The sequence below is a fragment of the Chanodichthys erythropterus genome, chromosome 23 (genome assembly GCF_024489055.1).
Source record: "Chanodichthys erythropterus isolate Z2021 chromosome 23, ASM2448905v1, whole genome shotgun sequence".
Taxonomy (NCBI): Eukaryota; Metazoa; Chordata; class Actinopteri; order Cypriniformes; family Xenocyprididae; genus Chanodichthys; species Chanodichthys erythropterus.
The window spans coordinates 7,670,258-7,684,418 of record NC_090243.1 but is presented as its reverse complement, the minus strand read 5'-3'; the positions used below and the strand labels follow the sequence as shown (position 1 = coordinate 7,684,418).

Here is a 14,161-nt window from a genome sequence, read left to right as displayed (position 1 = left end):
GCCCTCTAGCGTCAGGATCGTGTCCAGGTAAAGGACACCTGGAGGATATTTTCAGGAAGGATGACACTAGGCTATAAGGGTGTTCCTTTGTGCCTCGTCAATAAAAAGGCCTATCTGATGATGTGATATCTACAATCTCCAGCTATAGGGATTAATGAGATAAAACAACAGCAGTGTCGCGCATCGCACCATCTCCTTAAGGTTGCCAAATCTCCTCATTGATTTTATGCTGCCTTCACGTGCTATAGGAAAATTTATAATTCCCACTTCAGAAATCGTTATTACGAGCTTATCACATTCAAGTTTCGACATGAGAGGGCATTCATCTCCAATTTTTACCAAGGAAACAAGTATTTCCGACAATTCCGATAGGCTAGCTCGTGAAGGTAGCATTAGCTAGTGCTCTAAAATGGTGTTAGGCCTAAAAAAAAAACTCGATATCAATAATGGAAGTAAACTTTACATTGTAAAATGAGATATTGTGCTTTCCTTCATATAGGAAGCCAAATAGTTTCTTTCATTACCCCCCCCTCCTCTTTTTTCCCGCACATCGCATATTGAGAAAATGTACAGCATTTTCATCAGTCTGTTGGTTTTTAATAATGATATTAGAAAAACATGCATGTGTTCTTTTGCCTTTTTAAGAAAGCATTTTATTTATTCTTTTTGCTGTGTAGTTTTTCATCTATATTTAACAGCGTTTTGTCAAAAGTAACATCCCACCTTACACAAATACAACTGAATTTAAATTACATGTAAAATAAAGACATGTTATGTTACATTGTGATGCAATGGTGTTTTCTGGAAGGGACTAAAGTATTTTTATCAGCTGAAAGGCAGAATACAAATGTTTTTATTAAGTTAGATAGACATTATATAACAGCTTCAGGTTGTGTTTTAGTGTTGGTAACATGTCCCACATTGTCCTACACAAACTTGGTAATCGTCCCACATTTGGTTTGTTTGATGGTGGTCACCCTAGTATAGCAGGTGAGGATATCTGACAGTTGTCCTGTGCAGAGTTATGTTCTACCCCTGAAAATAAATAAAGGAAGGAAGGAAGAAAGAAAGAAAGAAAAAAAAAACCTCACCCGCCACCTGTAGCCTTAGTAGGCCTAATCCTGAAGACATCTTGTTCAAGTGTGTTTGGTTGGAGCTAAACTCTGCAGGACAGTGGCACTCCAGGACAACATTGCCTATCCCTGCAATACAGCATAAAAAAACAAACACATAAACACACGTAATATGTACGCCCTTAGCCAAAGCACAATCTCCAATTAAGAGCAATCTCTTAATCATTTTTTGTTAAAACATTTTTATTTATTTGATGACATCACTGTTTTCCCCAGAGCTACTTTAAAGCTGAAATGAACTAATTTCATAATTGATGAACTATGCATTGTTATTATATCACTTTATTGTTGATTTGGTTCAGTTCAATTCAGCTATAAAGCAGCTAAACAGCTTTTTTTCAGCTGAACAGACACTATTGTCTTTTTAGAGCTGCTTTACAGAAGTATTGACTTGACATGTGCGATCAGTAGGCCTTATTCAGTTAAACTTTATTGTGATATGGAGGTCATGAAGCATTACCAAGTCAAACTATTGTTTGTAAAGAGGCTAAAAATTCCTGCACCCTGCTACTGCCCATGTTTACAAACGCCTTTATTAAAAAAGACCAATGTTTCTTATTAAAAGTGGACATGACAACCGTTGGTTACACAAAACTGGCAACACCGAGAACCAGACATGCGCTTCGCACACGATGTCCTCTGCCAGTGCGCATGCGCAGTATCACTATACCGGCGGAGGCTGAACAGTAGCAGCTTAAACGACGCAGGGATAAACGAGACTTTTTTGACAGGTCAGTGCGCCATTGTGGATTATTTGTGTGTGAATGGTTTTATTACGCTTATATGAGGTTAAATTGAAAAGATAAAAACGTTAAAACTCAAATATAAGGCAGCAGTCGGACAACCTTGTTGGGTGGGTTAGCAGGGGAGCTAACAGGCTGCTGCGCAGATCTGGGAGGGAGAGGCGAGTCTGGCGTTAAGACGATACCAAACAAACCTGCTATTCAATCGATGATCACTACCTTGTGAGGACCTAAAATTATATTTTATTGACTTGAATCGACCGTCTCCGCTTCATAGGCGCCATGTACGGTTGGATTGGTGTGTTTAGCGGGGTGTTTTTAGGTGGAGATGATTGGATCAGTCGCTCCCTCACTGCGAGCTGAAGCGCCACTGCCCATGGGGAGCTCTGTTACATTCTGGCTGTTTCTTATTATCTTATTTATATGAATTAAATCAAATGAGAAATAGGGTACATTTTTTAAATAATAGATATCACAATATTTCCCCGATTGATTCATCATTGTACATTAAGTCATTTGCTTTGAATTTCTGAGTTGTCTGAAATATTGTTAAATATGATAAATAAGCCAAATATCCCCCCAAAAAGATCTTTTGCAACATTAAGTGATAGTTTTGTAGCCTTGATTTTATTTGCAAGTGGCTTTTTTATGTGACAGAAAATATCCAGAATGTGGCTAAACAATATTATTGACCCCAAACCTCTACAAATACTTGTTTGCTGGTTTAAGCCATCATTTGAAATGACTGACAAGGTCATTTGAGTATGTTCCAGATTCTGACTGCATTCATATTCTGTATTTTCGCTGCTGTCAGATTAGTTATGTCACAAATGGTGGATGTGAATGCTTATCTGGCATTGTGATTGGTGTACTTGTCCACAGCTGATGAAAACAAGTGACATTAAATGATCTTTTGAGGAGGTCTGTCAACCTGTCGTCTAGCTGAGATCAAGCAACTATTTTAATGAGTCTTGGTGATTCCTCTTGTACTCATCTTGCTTTGATTGTGTCTTTCCAGCAGGCAACATCATGAGTCAGGGGAAGGACAATGCACGTCTCAAAAGCTATAAAAACAAATCCCTCAACACAGATGAGATGAGGAGGAGGAGGGAGGAGGAAGGCCTGCAACTTCGCAAACAAAAGAAAGATGAACAAGTAAGAGAATTTGACAAATGAGAGTGGCTTCTGTTATTCTATTTTATTTTACTTTTTATTTATAAATATCAAAAGTTTGGGATCAGTAAGATTTTTTTTATTTTTTTTAGTATTTTTGAAAGAAGGATGCTCACCAAGGCTGCATATATTTGATCAAAATGCAGTAAAAATTAAATATTATTTCAATTTAATATAACTGTCTTGTTATAACTTATAATTGTTTTCTATTTTCATATATTTCAAAGTGTAATTGTATTCCTGTGATGGCAAATCTAAATTTTTAGCATAATTTGTCCAGTTCTCAGTCACACGATCCTTCAGAAATCATTCTAATATGCTGATTTGGTGTTTAAGAAATATTTATTATTATCAATATTAAAACACTTGTGCTGTATGTATGTATATATACAGCACAAGGATGCATTAAATCAATCAAAAGTGACATATATATATATATAATATATATAATATATAATATATAATATATATATATATATATAATATATATATATATATATAATATATATAATATATATAATATATATAAATATATATATATATATATATATAATATATAATATATATATATATATATGTCACTTTTGATTGATTTAATGCATATATAATATATACACACTACCGTTCAAAAGTTTGGAATCGGTAAGATTTTGAATATTTTTAAAAGAAGTTTCGTCTGCTCACCAAGATTCCATTTATTTAATTAAAAAAACCCAGTAAAAACAGTAATATTGTGAAATATTATTACAATTTAAAATAACTGTTTTCTATTGGAATATAATATAAAATGTAATTTATTTCTGTGTTGGATGTTGGAAAAGCTGAATTTTCAGCATCATTACTCCAGTCTTCAGTGTCACATGATCCTTCAGAAATCATTCTAATATGATGATTTGCTGCTCAAGAAACATTTGTTATTATTATCAATGTTGAAAACAGTTGTGTACTTTTTTTCAGGATTCCTTGATGAATAGAAAGTTCAAAAGAACAGCATTTATCTAAAATACAAAGCTTTTGTAGCATTGTACACTACCGTTCAAAAGTTTGGGGTCAGTAAGAATTTTTATTTTTATTTTTTTTGAGAACAATTTAAAGAAATTAATACTTTTATTCAGCAAGGATGCATTAAATCAATCAAAAGTGACAGTAAAGACATTTAAAATGTAACAACAGATTATATTTCAAATAAACACTGTTCTTTTCAACTTTCTATTCATCAAAGAATCCTGAAAAAAAATATTGTACACAAATATTTTGTACATCTGTGCACAATAAATGTTTCTTGAGCAGCAAATCAGCATATTAAAATTATTTCTTAAGGATCATGTGACAGTGAAGACTGGAGTAATGATGCTGAAAATTCAGCTCTGCCAACACAAGAATAAGTTACAAATATTTTCAAATAGAAAACAGTCATTTTAAATTGTAATAATATTTCACAATATTACTGTTTTTATTGTATTTTTAATTAAAAATGCACCCTTGGTGAGCAGACGAAACTTCTTTATAAAACATTAAAAATGTTACCGATCCCAAACTCTTGAACAGTAGTGATATATATATATGTATATATATATACATACATACATATATACATACATACATATATATGTATATATATATGTATATATATGTATATATGTGTATATATGTATATATGTATGTATATATATATATATGTATGTATATATATATATATATGTATGTATATATATATGTATATATGTATATATGTATGTATATGTATATGTATATGTATATGTATATATATATGTATATGTATATGTATATGTATATGTATATGTATATGTATATATGTATATATGTATATATATATATATGTATATATATATATATATATATATATATATGTATATATGTATATATATATATATATATATATATATATATATATATATATATATATATATATATATATATTTTATGTTTGTGTGTGTGTATTTTTGATGTTTTATTATTTGTACAATGTTGCTGTGTCAGACTGGTGGGGATTTTAGACTGAGCAAATATGCCTACAAATGTCTTACTTCTAGATTCTGCATTGAGTACATTTTTAAACATTAAAAAAAAAAAATCCTCGCTTCCCTCTCTCTAAAAGAAGGAAACATTAGGACTGATTTGTGGCGCATGTTGGTATTTTTATTGAGCACAGCGAGCTGAGAGTTTGTGTGTTCTTACAGCTGTTCAAGCGCAGAAATGTGGCCACTGTGGAGGAGGACGGAACACTGGAGGATGATGGGATGGCCGACAGTGGATACCTGGAATCGCAGGCCAACAATATGGACCAAATCACGGTGAGAAAGATAAAACAATAGTTAATCATGGTGTTTACTTACTGTTGGAAAAGGTTAATTGATTTTTCTCTCTTTTGTCTTTCCTTCTTCATAGGGAAGTGTTATTTCTGAGGACATGATACAGATGATCTTCTCCAGCTCCCCAGAACAACAGCTCATTGGCACACAGCGCTTTAGGAAACTCTTATCTAAAGGTGAAATACCCCAAAGACTGAAATTCAAGCATTTACATAATCATATGTATGATAAAAGAATGCTAATTCCATTTTTGTAATTCTCTATTAGAGCCTAATCCCCCTATTGATGAGGTCATTGCCACCCCTGGTGTCGTGGAGCGATTTGTTGAGTTCCTGAAAAGAAGAGAGAACTGCACACTACAGGTGAGCCTTATAAGCTGTATATAAAATACCATCCAAGGTATATATGACTTTCTTCTTTCAGATGAATACAATTGGAGATATATTTAAAAATATCCTGGCTCTTCCGAGCTCTATAATGGCACTGAATGGGGGAGCCAGGATATATTTCAATATAATAACTGTTTGTCTGAAAGAAGATAGTCATGCACACCTAGCTTGGCTTGAGGGTGAGTAAATCATGGGATAATTTTCATTTTTAGGTGAACTAACCCTTTAAGTAGCCCATTTCAAATGCGTCGTCTGGGGGTTTATTAGACTAGTCGTTTACAGAATTTCCGTTATGGAAATTAGTCATGGTGCACATCCCTAATTAAAGTGAACTATGTAGTCTAGTGCCAGAAGAACTGCTTGCCAGACTTGGGCCCTAAGTCACATCAGTGAGACAGTGAGTCATCCGGCATGAATCTCTCTCAGCACACGCTCACACTATTGGAATGTGTATATTCTGCAAATCTCAACGGTGCCTTTATTTAATCCCCTTGGCTTCTGAATGGTGCATTAGTGAATGCTTTTCTGCAGTATGGTGATAGATGTCCTTTCTCTATGCAGTTTGAAGCAGCGTGGGTTCTGACTAACATCGCATCAGGAACATCTCACCAGACGCGTGTGGTCATCCAGGCTGGGGCGGTGCCCATTTTCATTGAGATGCTCAGCTCTGATTTCGAGGATGTACAAGAACAGGTAAGCATCTGTACACGTTTACATTGAAGGGGCACATATAGATCCAGTTAGGTATAATGAAATAGGACTAATGTTTAATTTTGTCATTTGAAACTGTCTTTGTTTTCACTGCAGGCGGTGTGGGCTTTAGGCAATATCGCAGGTGACAGCACTGAGTGCAGAGATTATGTTCTGGACTGCAATATTTTACCCTCTCTAGTGCAGTAAGTCATGCAAGCATTCGTTTTAGAACAACCATATTGTTGAATGGTTCTAATGATGCAGAATCTCATTGCAGGTTATTGGCTAAACAAAATCGTCTGACTATGATGAGGAATGCAGTTTGGGCTCTGTCTAACCTGTGCAGAGGGAAAAACCCACCCCCAGATTTTGCCAAGGTAAAATCACCTTCTTTTATTTCCTTACGATTAAAGACAATTTATTTGTATTAGAACTTTTAAAAAAAAAATATATATATATATATATTATTATTATTATTATATTATTTGCATCATTATTTAATTATGCCAAGTTTATTTCCCCTCTTTTTACATTTTAATGATTTTTCATCCTCACTGTTAAATATAATCTCAAAATGAAGAGCCATCGTTTTCATACTGTACATTATAATGTTGTGATGTCCAGGTTCACTTGAAATATTAAATGTGATTAACTTTAGTTTTTAATGTTTTGTTTTTAATAATCTTTATTCAAAAGTTTGGGGCCAGTACAATTTTTTTTTTTTTTTTTTTTTTTTTAAAGAATTGAATATTTTAACAAGGACGTGTTAATTATAAATTAAAACATTTATAGACATTTAAGTATTTTGTTTTGTAATATTAAGTGATTCACTTAATGTTACAAAAGATTTATATATCAAATGCTGTTTTTATTTATTTATTTGTTTTTTATTCATCAAGCTCTGGAAAAAAAAATTGTTTCCACAAAAATATACTTTTTCCAACATCCATAATAAATGTTACTTGAGCATCAAATCAGCATGTTAAATTGATTTCTGAAGGATCATGTGACTGAAGACTGGAGTAATGATGTTGAAAATTCAGCAATACATTACATTTAAAACAATAGTATATTTAATTTTTAAATTATATTAAAATAGAAATATTATTTTAACTTATTGTAATAACATTACTTTCTTTTTTTTTTTACTGTATATTTGATCAAATAAATGCAGACTTGGTAAGCATAATAGACTAATAGATTACTGACCCCAAACTTTTGAACTGTAGTGTATAATTGTGTGGTGGAAATGTAAGAGTTGCAGGAATGGGCAAGTCACATGAGTATACACACCTTTAAACTTAAAGTGAAGTTGTATTTGTCTTTTAATGCAGGTGTCACCGTGTCTCAGCGTCCTGTCCTGGCTCCTCTTTGTGAACGATACTGACATTTTGGCTGATGCATGCTGGGCTCTTTCTTATCTGTCCGACGGTCCCAATGAAAAGATCCAGGCTGTTATAGACTCAGGAGTCTGTCGCAGACTAGTGGAGCTGCTGCTGTAAGACATGAAAAAACAGATAATGAATAGCTTAGGTCGGTGGTTCTCGACCTTTGTAATTCAAAGGCCCCCCGTTGTTGACTTGACTTTTCCAGTCATTTGTGATAAGGATTAGGGAGGGATTATTTTTTTACTCAATTTCTACCAAATAAAATGTTTTAGAGTTGGGCATAACCATAAAAATTTTTATTTTTTAAAAATGTTGGAGTTATAAGATTTGATTCATTTTCCACACTTTGAAAATTAGAGGCTACTTCATATACATTATCAAGACAGTGGAAACCCTGGTTCCTTAAGGGAAAAAGAGTTGAATTAAAATAAGAAATATATTGGTTGTATTTAGAATGATTTTAATTAATTTAAAGTCATCTTGAGGTCCCTTGGAAGTTTGCATTGGGCCCCAGCCCCTCCTGGGTGAGAACCACTGGCTTAGGCTTTTAAGAGGGCTTCTCTTGTTTTAATTTTTACTGGCGATACTTAAAATCCTTAGAGTAACAGTTTTCTGAGGTGGTGTTTTCATGTGTTCCAGACATGCAGAATATAAGGTGGTTTCGCCTGCTCTAAGAGCCGTGGGGAACATAGTCACAGGAGATGACCTACAGACTCAGGTAAACAATTGCGCTTTTTTCTTTTTATAGATGTCCTCTGCTTAATAGTGCTTAAATTATATCTGAATAATTTTTGGGATTTTGTTCATAACAATAATTAGATGTTTTTTGCTGGTACCTTGTCTGGTTTAGGCCTGTTAACTTTTTTTTTATCTAGGGGCATTTTTACCTTTTATATGAGCGTTGCATAAATTTTTACCGTCAAATTCTTAGATTTAATCAATAAATAAATTCAGCTAAGCTTAAAGTAAAAATAGGCTTTTACCAATCAACAAAATCCATTTTTTTCACTGCAGAAAAGCGGCATCTTACTAAAGCATTTAGATCTATTTACACTGCAGATAGTTGCATGAATAATGCTGTGAAATTAATGTTATGTTATGTAATATTATTTTAAATATTGTAATATGATTTTTTAAAAATGTATTATTTTAAATATGAAACTAAATTTGAGTCATTTATTCAACTGATTCATTCCTGATTCAGGAACAAATCAAGTTGACCGCCTTTATGAATGGATCATTGAATCATTGCTTTGTTCAAAAACACTGATTCATTCAGGAACTAAACTCCACTGTGTGTTGCTTGGAGACTCACAACAGTTCCCCTGTTGCTTTGGAACGATTTTCATTGGTGCAGTAGAGCAAAAACACGTTTATTGAACTGAACTGTTGTGTAAAATCACTACGGCTTGGTTACAGTTTTGACGTAATCAAGGCAATGTTTACATCTGGTATTAAGAAGCGTTTTCATCAGTACAATTACAAGTGGACAACGCTAAATACAGGTGCAAACGGGGTATAAAATGTTTTGAGCTTGTCCACTTTCGACACACATGTTGAATTTTGGGGCGTTCTAACTGCATTCATCTAGGCTACACCATTCACACAGTGAAAACAAGGTGATAATGTCAGCTTCCACATCATTAAAATAACAATATCTTAGCTGATAATACATCTGCTGTAATGTTGTAACTAATACATTCTTTAGATGTAACTTGTCGTTTTCTTTTATCATGAACAGGTGATTCTTAACTGCTCTGCCCTGCAAAGTCTTCTCCACCTGCTGAGTAGCCCGAAAGAGTCCATTAAAAAAGAGGCATGTTGGACCATCTCCAATATCACAGCTGGGAATCGTGCACAAATACAGGTATGTGCATGTTTGAACAGTTCAACGCATAAACTTAAGTTTGAGTGTCTTTTTCGCTCTCACACTCTTTCTTTTGATCTTTGTAACATGTAGATGGTGATGGATGCAAATTTGCTCCCCCCGTTGATAAGTATTCTGCAAGTAGCTGAGTTCCGCACAAGAAAGGAGGCAGCGTGGGCCATCACAAACGCCACATCTGGCGGTTCTGCTGAGCAGATCAGGTGTGACAGATCACTTCTTAAACCTGATCTTAACATGTCATTTATGATCAGATCAGCAACCAAGATGGCTATATATTACAATGCTTTAATCTTCTCCTTAGGCATCTTGTTGAGCTTGGTTGCATCAAGCCCTTATGTGACCTCCTGACGCTGATGGATTCAAAGATCGTACAGGTGGCCCTAAATGGCTTGGAGAACATTCTACGACTGGGTGAGCTGGAAGCTAAACGAGGAGGAGGAATCAACCCCTACTGCGCCCTCATTGAGGAGGCATATGGTATGTTAGCTGTCACACTTTGAATGTGATTTTTACATATTCGTATGGATTTCCATATTTTCTGACCTGAAAATTTTGATCCACTAATGTGAAATTTCAAGGAAAACAAATAGTCTCTGAACGGCTCAGTTTGTAGTCAGTTTGTAAAATTTGGTCGCTTATCATTTGAAAACGCAACACGTGTCAACCATCTTCCCAGATTTGTAATAATTTTTAAATCTGTCAGCAAAAGAGAAGCTTTAACCCTAAAGAATACTTCAGTTTTGACGTGAACACTAGCATATTTTATAGCGTACATTTGATAAGGGCATTTCACACTTGAAATAGTTTACCCTGGGTCATTCTAAACCCCAGGTAAACGGAATCCTGGGTTATTTTGCTTCATGTTTTACATGGCTCATAATTTACCTTGGGTTAACAATTAATCCTGGGTATTCATAAGCTGACGTTTCACATTGTACATTCCGAAACCTTGGGTTAACGTTCTTATTTGCATATTTGTGGTGTCAGTGAAATTGATTGGATAAATGCAACACGCGACCTGTTTACATAGCTCTAGCATTGCACAAATAACGACTTATATAGCGATGATTTCAAAACACTGCTTCAGGAAGCTTTGGAGCGTTATGAATCAGCGTGTCGAATCAGCGGCTCGGAGCTCCAAAGTCACGTGATTTCAGCAGTTTGCTGGTTTGACAAGCAATCCGAATCATGATTCGACACGCTGATTCATTATGCTCCGAAGCTTCAAGTGTTCCGAAGGTCTTACGGGTGTGGAACGGCATGAAGGTGAGCAATACATGACAGTATTTTTGGGTGAACTAACCCTTTAAGGTCTCCCTGTGGATTTCCGCCAAAATAAAAGTTCTAAATAAAGTTCTTTTAGTTTAATAAATATTAGTATGGTAATTTTACTGCGCTTATGGAAAATGAAATTATCAGCATTATTAATAATAATAGTTCAGTACAATAGTATTACAGTGGTAATATATATCTTCATTTGTTTATTTTTTCCATAATTAAATAAAATAAATTTATGGTAACACTTTTAACTAGTTGCTTATTAGCTTACATATTGGCTGTTAATTAGTACTTATAAAGCACATACTAATGCCTTATTCTGCATGACCATATTCTACATCCCTGAATCCTACCTCATACCTAAACTTAAATGCTACAACAACTACCATACTAACTATTAATGAGCAGTACATGAGTAAAGAGCAGTAAAGAGTTTGAGGCAAAAGTCATAGTTAATAATAGTGAATATGTGTTCCCCATACCAAAGTGTTACCAAAATTATATTTTGATTAATAACAACAATGATTTGTTGTTGGATTGTCATATTGAAATAATAATAAAAAAATTTAATATTTTTTTTTTGTCCTTAACTGATCAAATGCCTATAATTGGTTCTCTGGGGTCTTCAGATGCTTCATTAAATCCCAAGCAGTGTTAATCTTGTCAATGTCATTAATAACAAAAATGAGTTTTCAGGAGATCAGATTTTCACAAGGAGTTTTCACATGTTTGTTTTAAATTGATGTTTCTATTATTTTTACATTTTTGCAGTTTCTTGTTAAAACATTTAAAAAAAGAAATTTGACAAATAATATATAAATAAAAAAATACATTTTCATTAAAAAAGACAAACTTTTGATAATTTAAGCTTACTTCTTTTTCTATTGATTTCCATCAGGGTTGGACAAATTGGAGTTCCTCCAGGGTCATGAGAACCAGGAGATCTACCAAAAGGCTTTTGACCTGATCGAGCGCTACTTCAGCACAGATGATGAAGATCCGGCTCTGGCACCTGCCGTTGACCTCCAGCAGCAGCAGTTCCTTTTCCAGCAGTGCGAGGCTCCCATGGAGGGTTTCCAACTTTAACACTTCCCTTCACTCCCTTATTCTCCAAGCAATCCACCCTGTAGGGTGAGAGACGCCCCACTGACCCAAGAGAGCGAAGGATTTAACAAATGAACATTTCAATTAGAGTGTGATATTACAAGAGCGTGTGTTGCCGGTCAACCCATTTCCCCCCTCTTGTCCTACTTCCCTGATGTCATTGGCCCGGTCCGGAACGATGGCGACATGCAGAAAACGTGATCAGTAGACTTTTACATATGATTTAAATTTCCCACTTCCTTCATTAAACTTTCATTCAGCCCTTCAATGCACGCGTATCCCATCAGTCCAGATTCAGGAAAACTGCATCCAGCGATGAGTTGATAGAAGCTGGGAAAGCACAGCTCGTGTGACGTGACTGCAATATTGACTTTTCATCTATTGTAAAACACTGGACTGACCGTGTGACTGTGTTTGCATGTCTCCAACATCCCCCCCCCAAAAAAAAGTGACGGCCATTGTGCGCCAAAAGGACGTCTGCTGAAGGCAAGGCACTTTTACCTTCCCATTTTACCCAGACAAGACGGACTAAGGGGTCCGGGCTTTCTGACTGACGATGCCAGTCAGACGGTCTCTTGCTTTTTTGACACGCATTGAAAGTGCATTCCGACAATGACTGAACTGTACAGGCTCCGCCTCTCCTTTTAGGGTTACACATTTGCACCTTTGGAATTCTGGGAGTTGGAGTCTTCCTGCTCACTGAGACTGCTGGACAGACAAAAAGACAGGTCCTGTATCCTGTGCATTAAAACCATTTGATACTTCAAGAGGACAATTTCACATGAGCATCATCTTCATCAGCACTTTACGTTCAGAATAGACCCTTTGTTTAGATTTGAACCTCTGTAGTCAGTTTTAGGCCCCCGAAACGCTTCTCAGGATATCGAGGTGAAGAGGAATGGTGCGTATCTGCATATCGGGATGTATTTACAGAAAAAACACTAAGTATTTAAGAGTGCTGAGAAAACTCCACCCCTTCAAAGCTTGCACCATATTAAGCTGTTGAAAATTGAGCTGAAAGGCTTTAGCTTCCCGACGTTTGTGAGACAAACTTTAATATTAATGTCTAATTATGGTGAATGCGCACACACATTCAGACAACATATGCGACTAGAACTATATAAAACAAAATACAAAGCAGAAAGTTGTTCAGTACTGTTTGGTTTTCTGTTTTATTTTATTGTATTTTTGCGAGGGTTAGAATCTCTTAATACCGAAGGTGCCATAATCCTCATTTTTAAAAATGGAGGTGGAAAATGACAAACAAATGGACTTTAAAGAAGACTAAAAATTGATCAACAAATTTACACTTAAAATTGACTGGGTATTAGCTAAAGCTATGATTGTTTACTTTGTTTTTCTTATTTCAATGTCAGATTCTTCCCAAGAGATGACCAGCTCTTTGTGTTCAATACTGCTGTTGTATTGAGATTGTGTAACTGTTCTCTGTTACGCCATTTGCATAAATGCTGTTTCATGAAGCTCAGTGGTCAAGTGATTTAATTAGAAATCTGCTGGTACTTTAGGAGACTCATTCATCATTGCTTCATTCACAAAAGCACCAGTCATTACATCAGGATCTGGACTTTTTCCGTATTATACACATTTCCTTGTTTTATGACCCACATGAATTGCGTAAATCAGGAAAAAAATGGTTGGTTCAGGTTCTCCTTTAGCTGATGTTTATTTTCACATTCTCTCAACCTTCTTTTTAACCATGCACTCTTTTTTTCCCATTATATAATTAGGGAGCAGACAGATTAACAAGTTGCTATTTTACTTTTGACTGGTCATTTTAACCAAGAGCAGACAAAAAACATTAGCTTTAGGAGACCATTCTTGTAGGGATGCACCAATATTAAAATGGTGATTGTGAGGTCATGTTTACATTTATGTTTAGCAGATGCTTTTATCCAAAGCAACCTACATTGCATTCATGGTAAAACGTCATTAGTTCTTGCTTTCCCTAGGAATCAAACCCATGACCTTGGTGTTGCTAGCGTCAAGCTCAACAGTTTGAGCTACAGGAATGCTATCAC

The 14,161-nt window shown here is 35.0% G+C and overlaps 1 protein-coding gene across 2 annotated transcripts; it reads left to right on the top strand.

Moving 5' to 3' along the window:
• The first annotated feature begins 1,734 nt into the window (after nucleotides 1–1,734).
• Nucleotides 1,735–13,932, top strand: kpna1 (karyopherin alpha 1 (importin alpha 5)). 2 transcript variants are annotated; one of them, XM_067377481.1, is made up of 14 exons: nucleotides 1,735–1,864; nucleotides 2,898–3,031; nucleotides 5,251–5,364; nucleotides 5,459–5,558; nucleotides 5,650–5,744; nucleotides 6,333–6,464; nucleotides 6,579–6,667; nucleotides 6,742–6,841; nucleotides 7,799–7,962; nucleotides 8,492–8,570; nucleotides 9,594–9,719; nucleotides 9,813–9,940; nucleotides 10,042–10,217; nucleotides 11,917–13,932. In XM_067377481.1, exons 1-14 carry the CDS (start codon nucleotides 1,750–1,752, stop codon nucleotides 12,102–12,104), a joined length of 1,740 nt encoding a protein of 579 aa, XP_067233582.1. In that variant the 5' UTR covers nucleotides 1,735–1,749; the 3' UTR covers nucleotides 12,105–13,932. The 2 variants fall into 2 exon arrangements, with proteins under 2 accessions (XP_067233582.1, XP_067233581.1); XM_067377480.1 differs by having other exon boundaries at nucleotides 2,895–3,031; nucleotides 11,917–13,930.
• Nucleotides 13,933–14,161: the final 229 nt, after the last annotated feature.

Coding starts and splice junctions, on each gene's coding strand:
- kpna1 (XM_067377480.1), top strand. CDS start 1,750: ATGCGCTTCGCACACGATGTCCTCTGCCAGTGCGCATGCGCAGTATCA. Junction 9,941..10,041: donor GGTTCTGCTGAGCAGATCAG/GTGTGACAGATC, acceptor TCTTCTCCTTAG/GCATCTTGTTGAGCTTGGTT. Junction 10,218..11,916: donor CCTCATTGAGGAGGCATATG/GTATGTTAGCTG, acceptor GATTTCCATCAG/GGTTGGACAAATTGGAGTTC.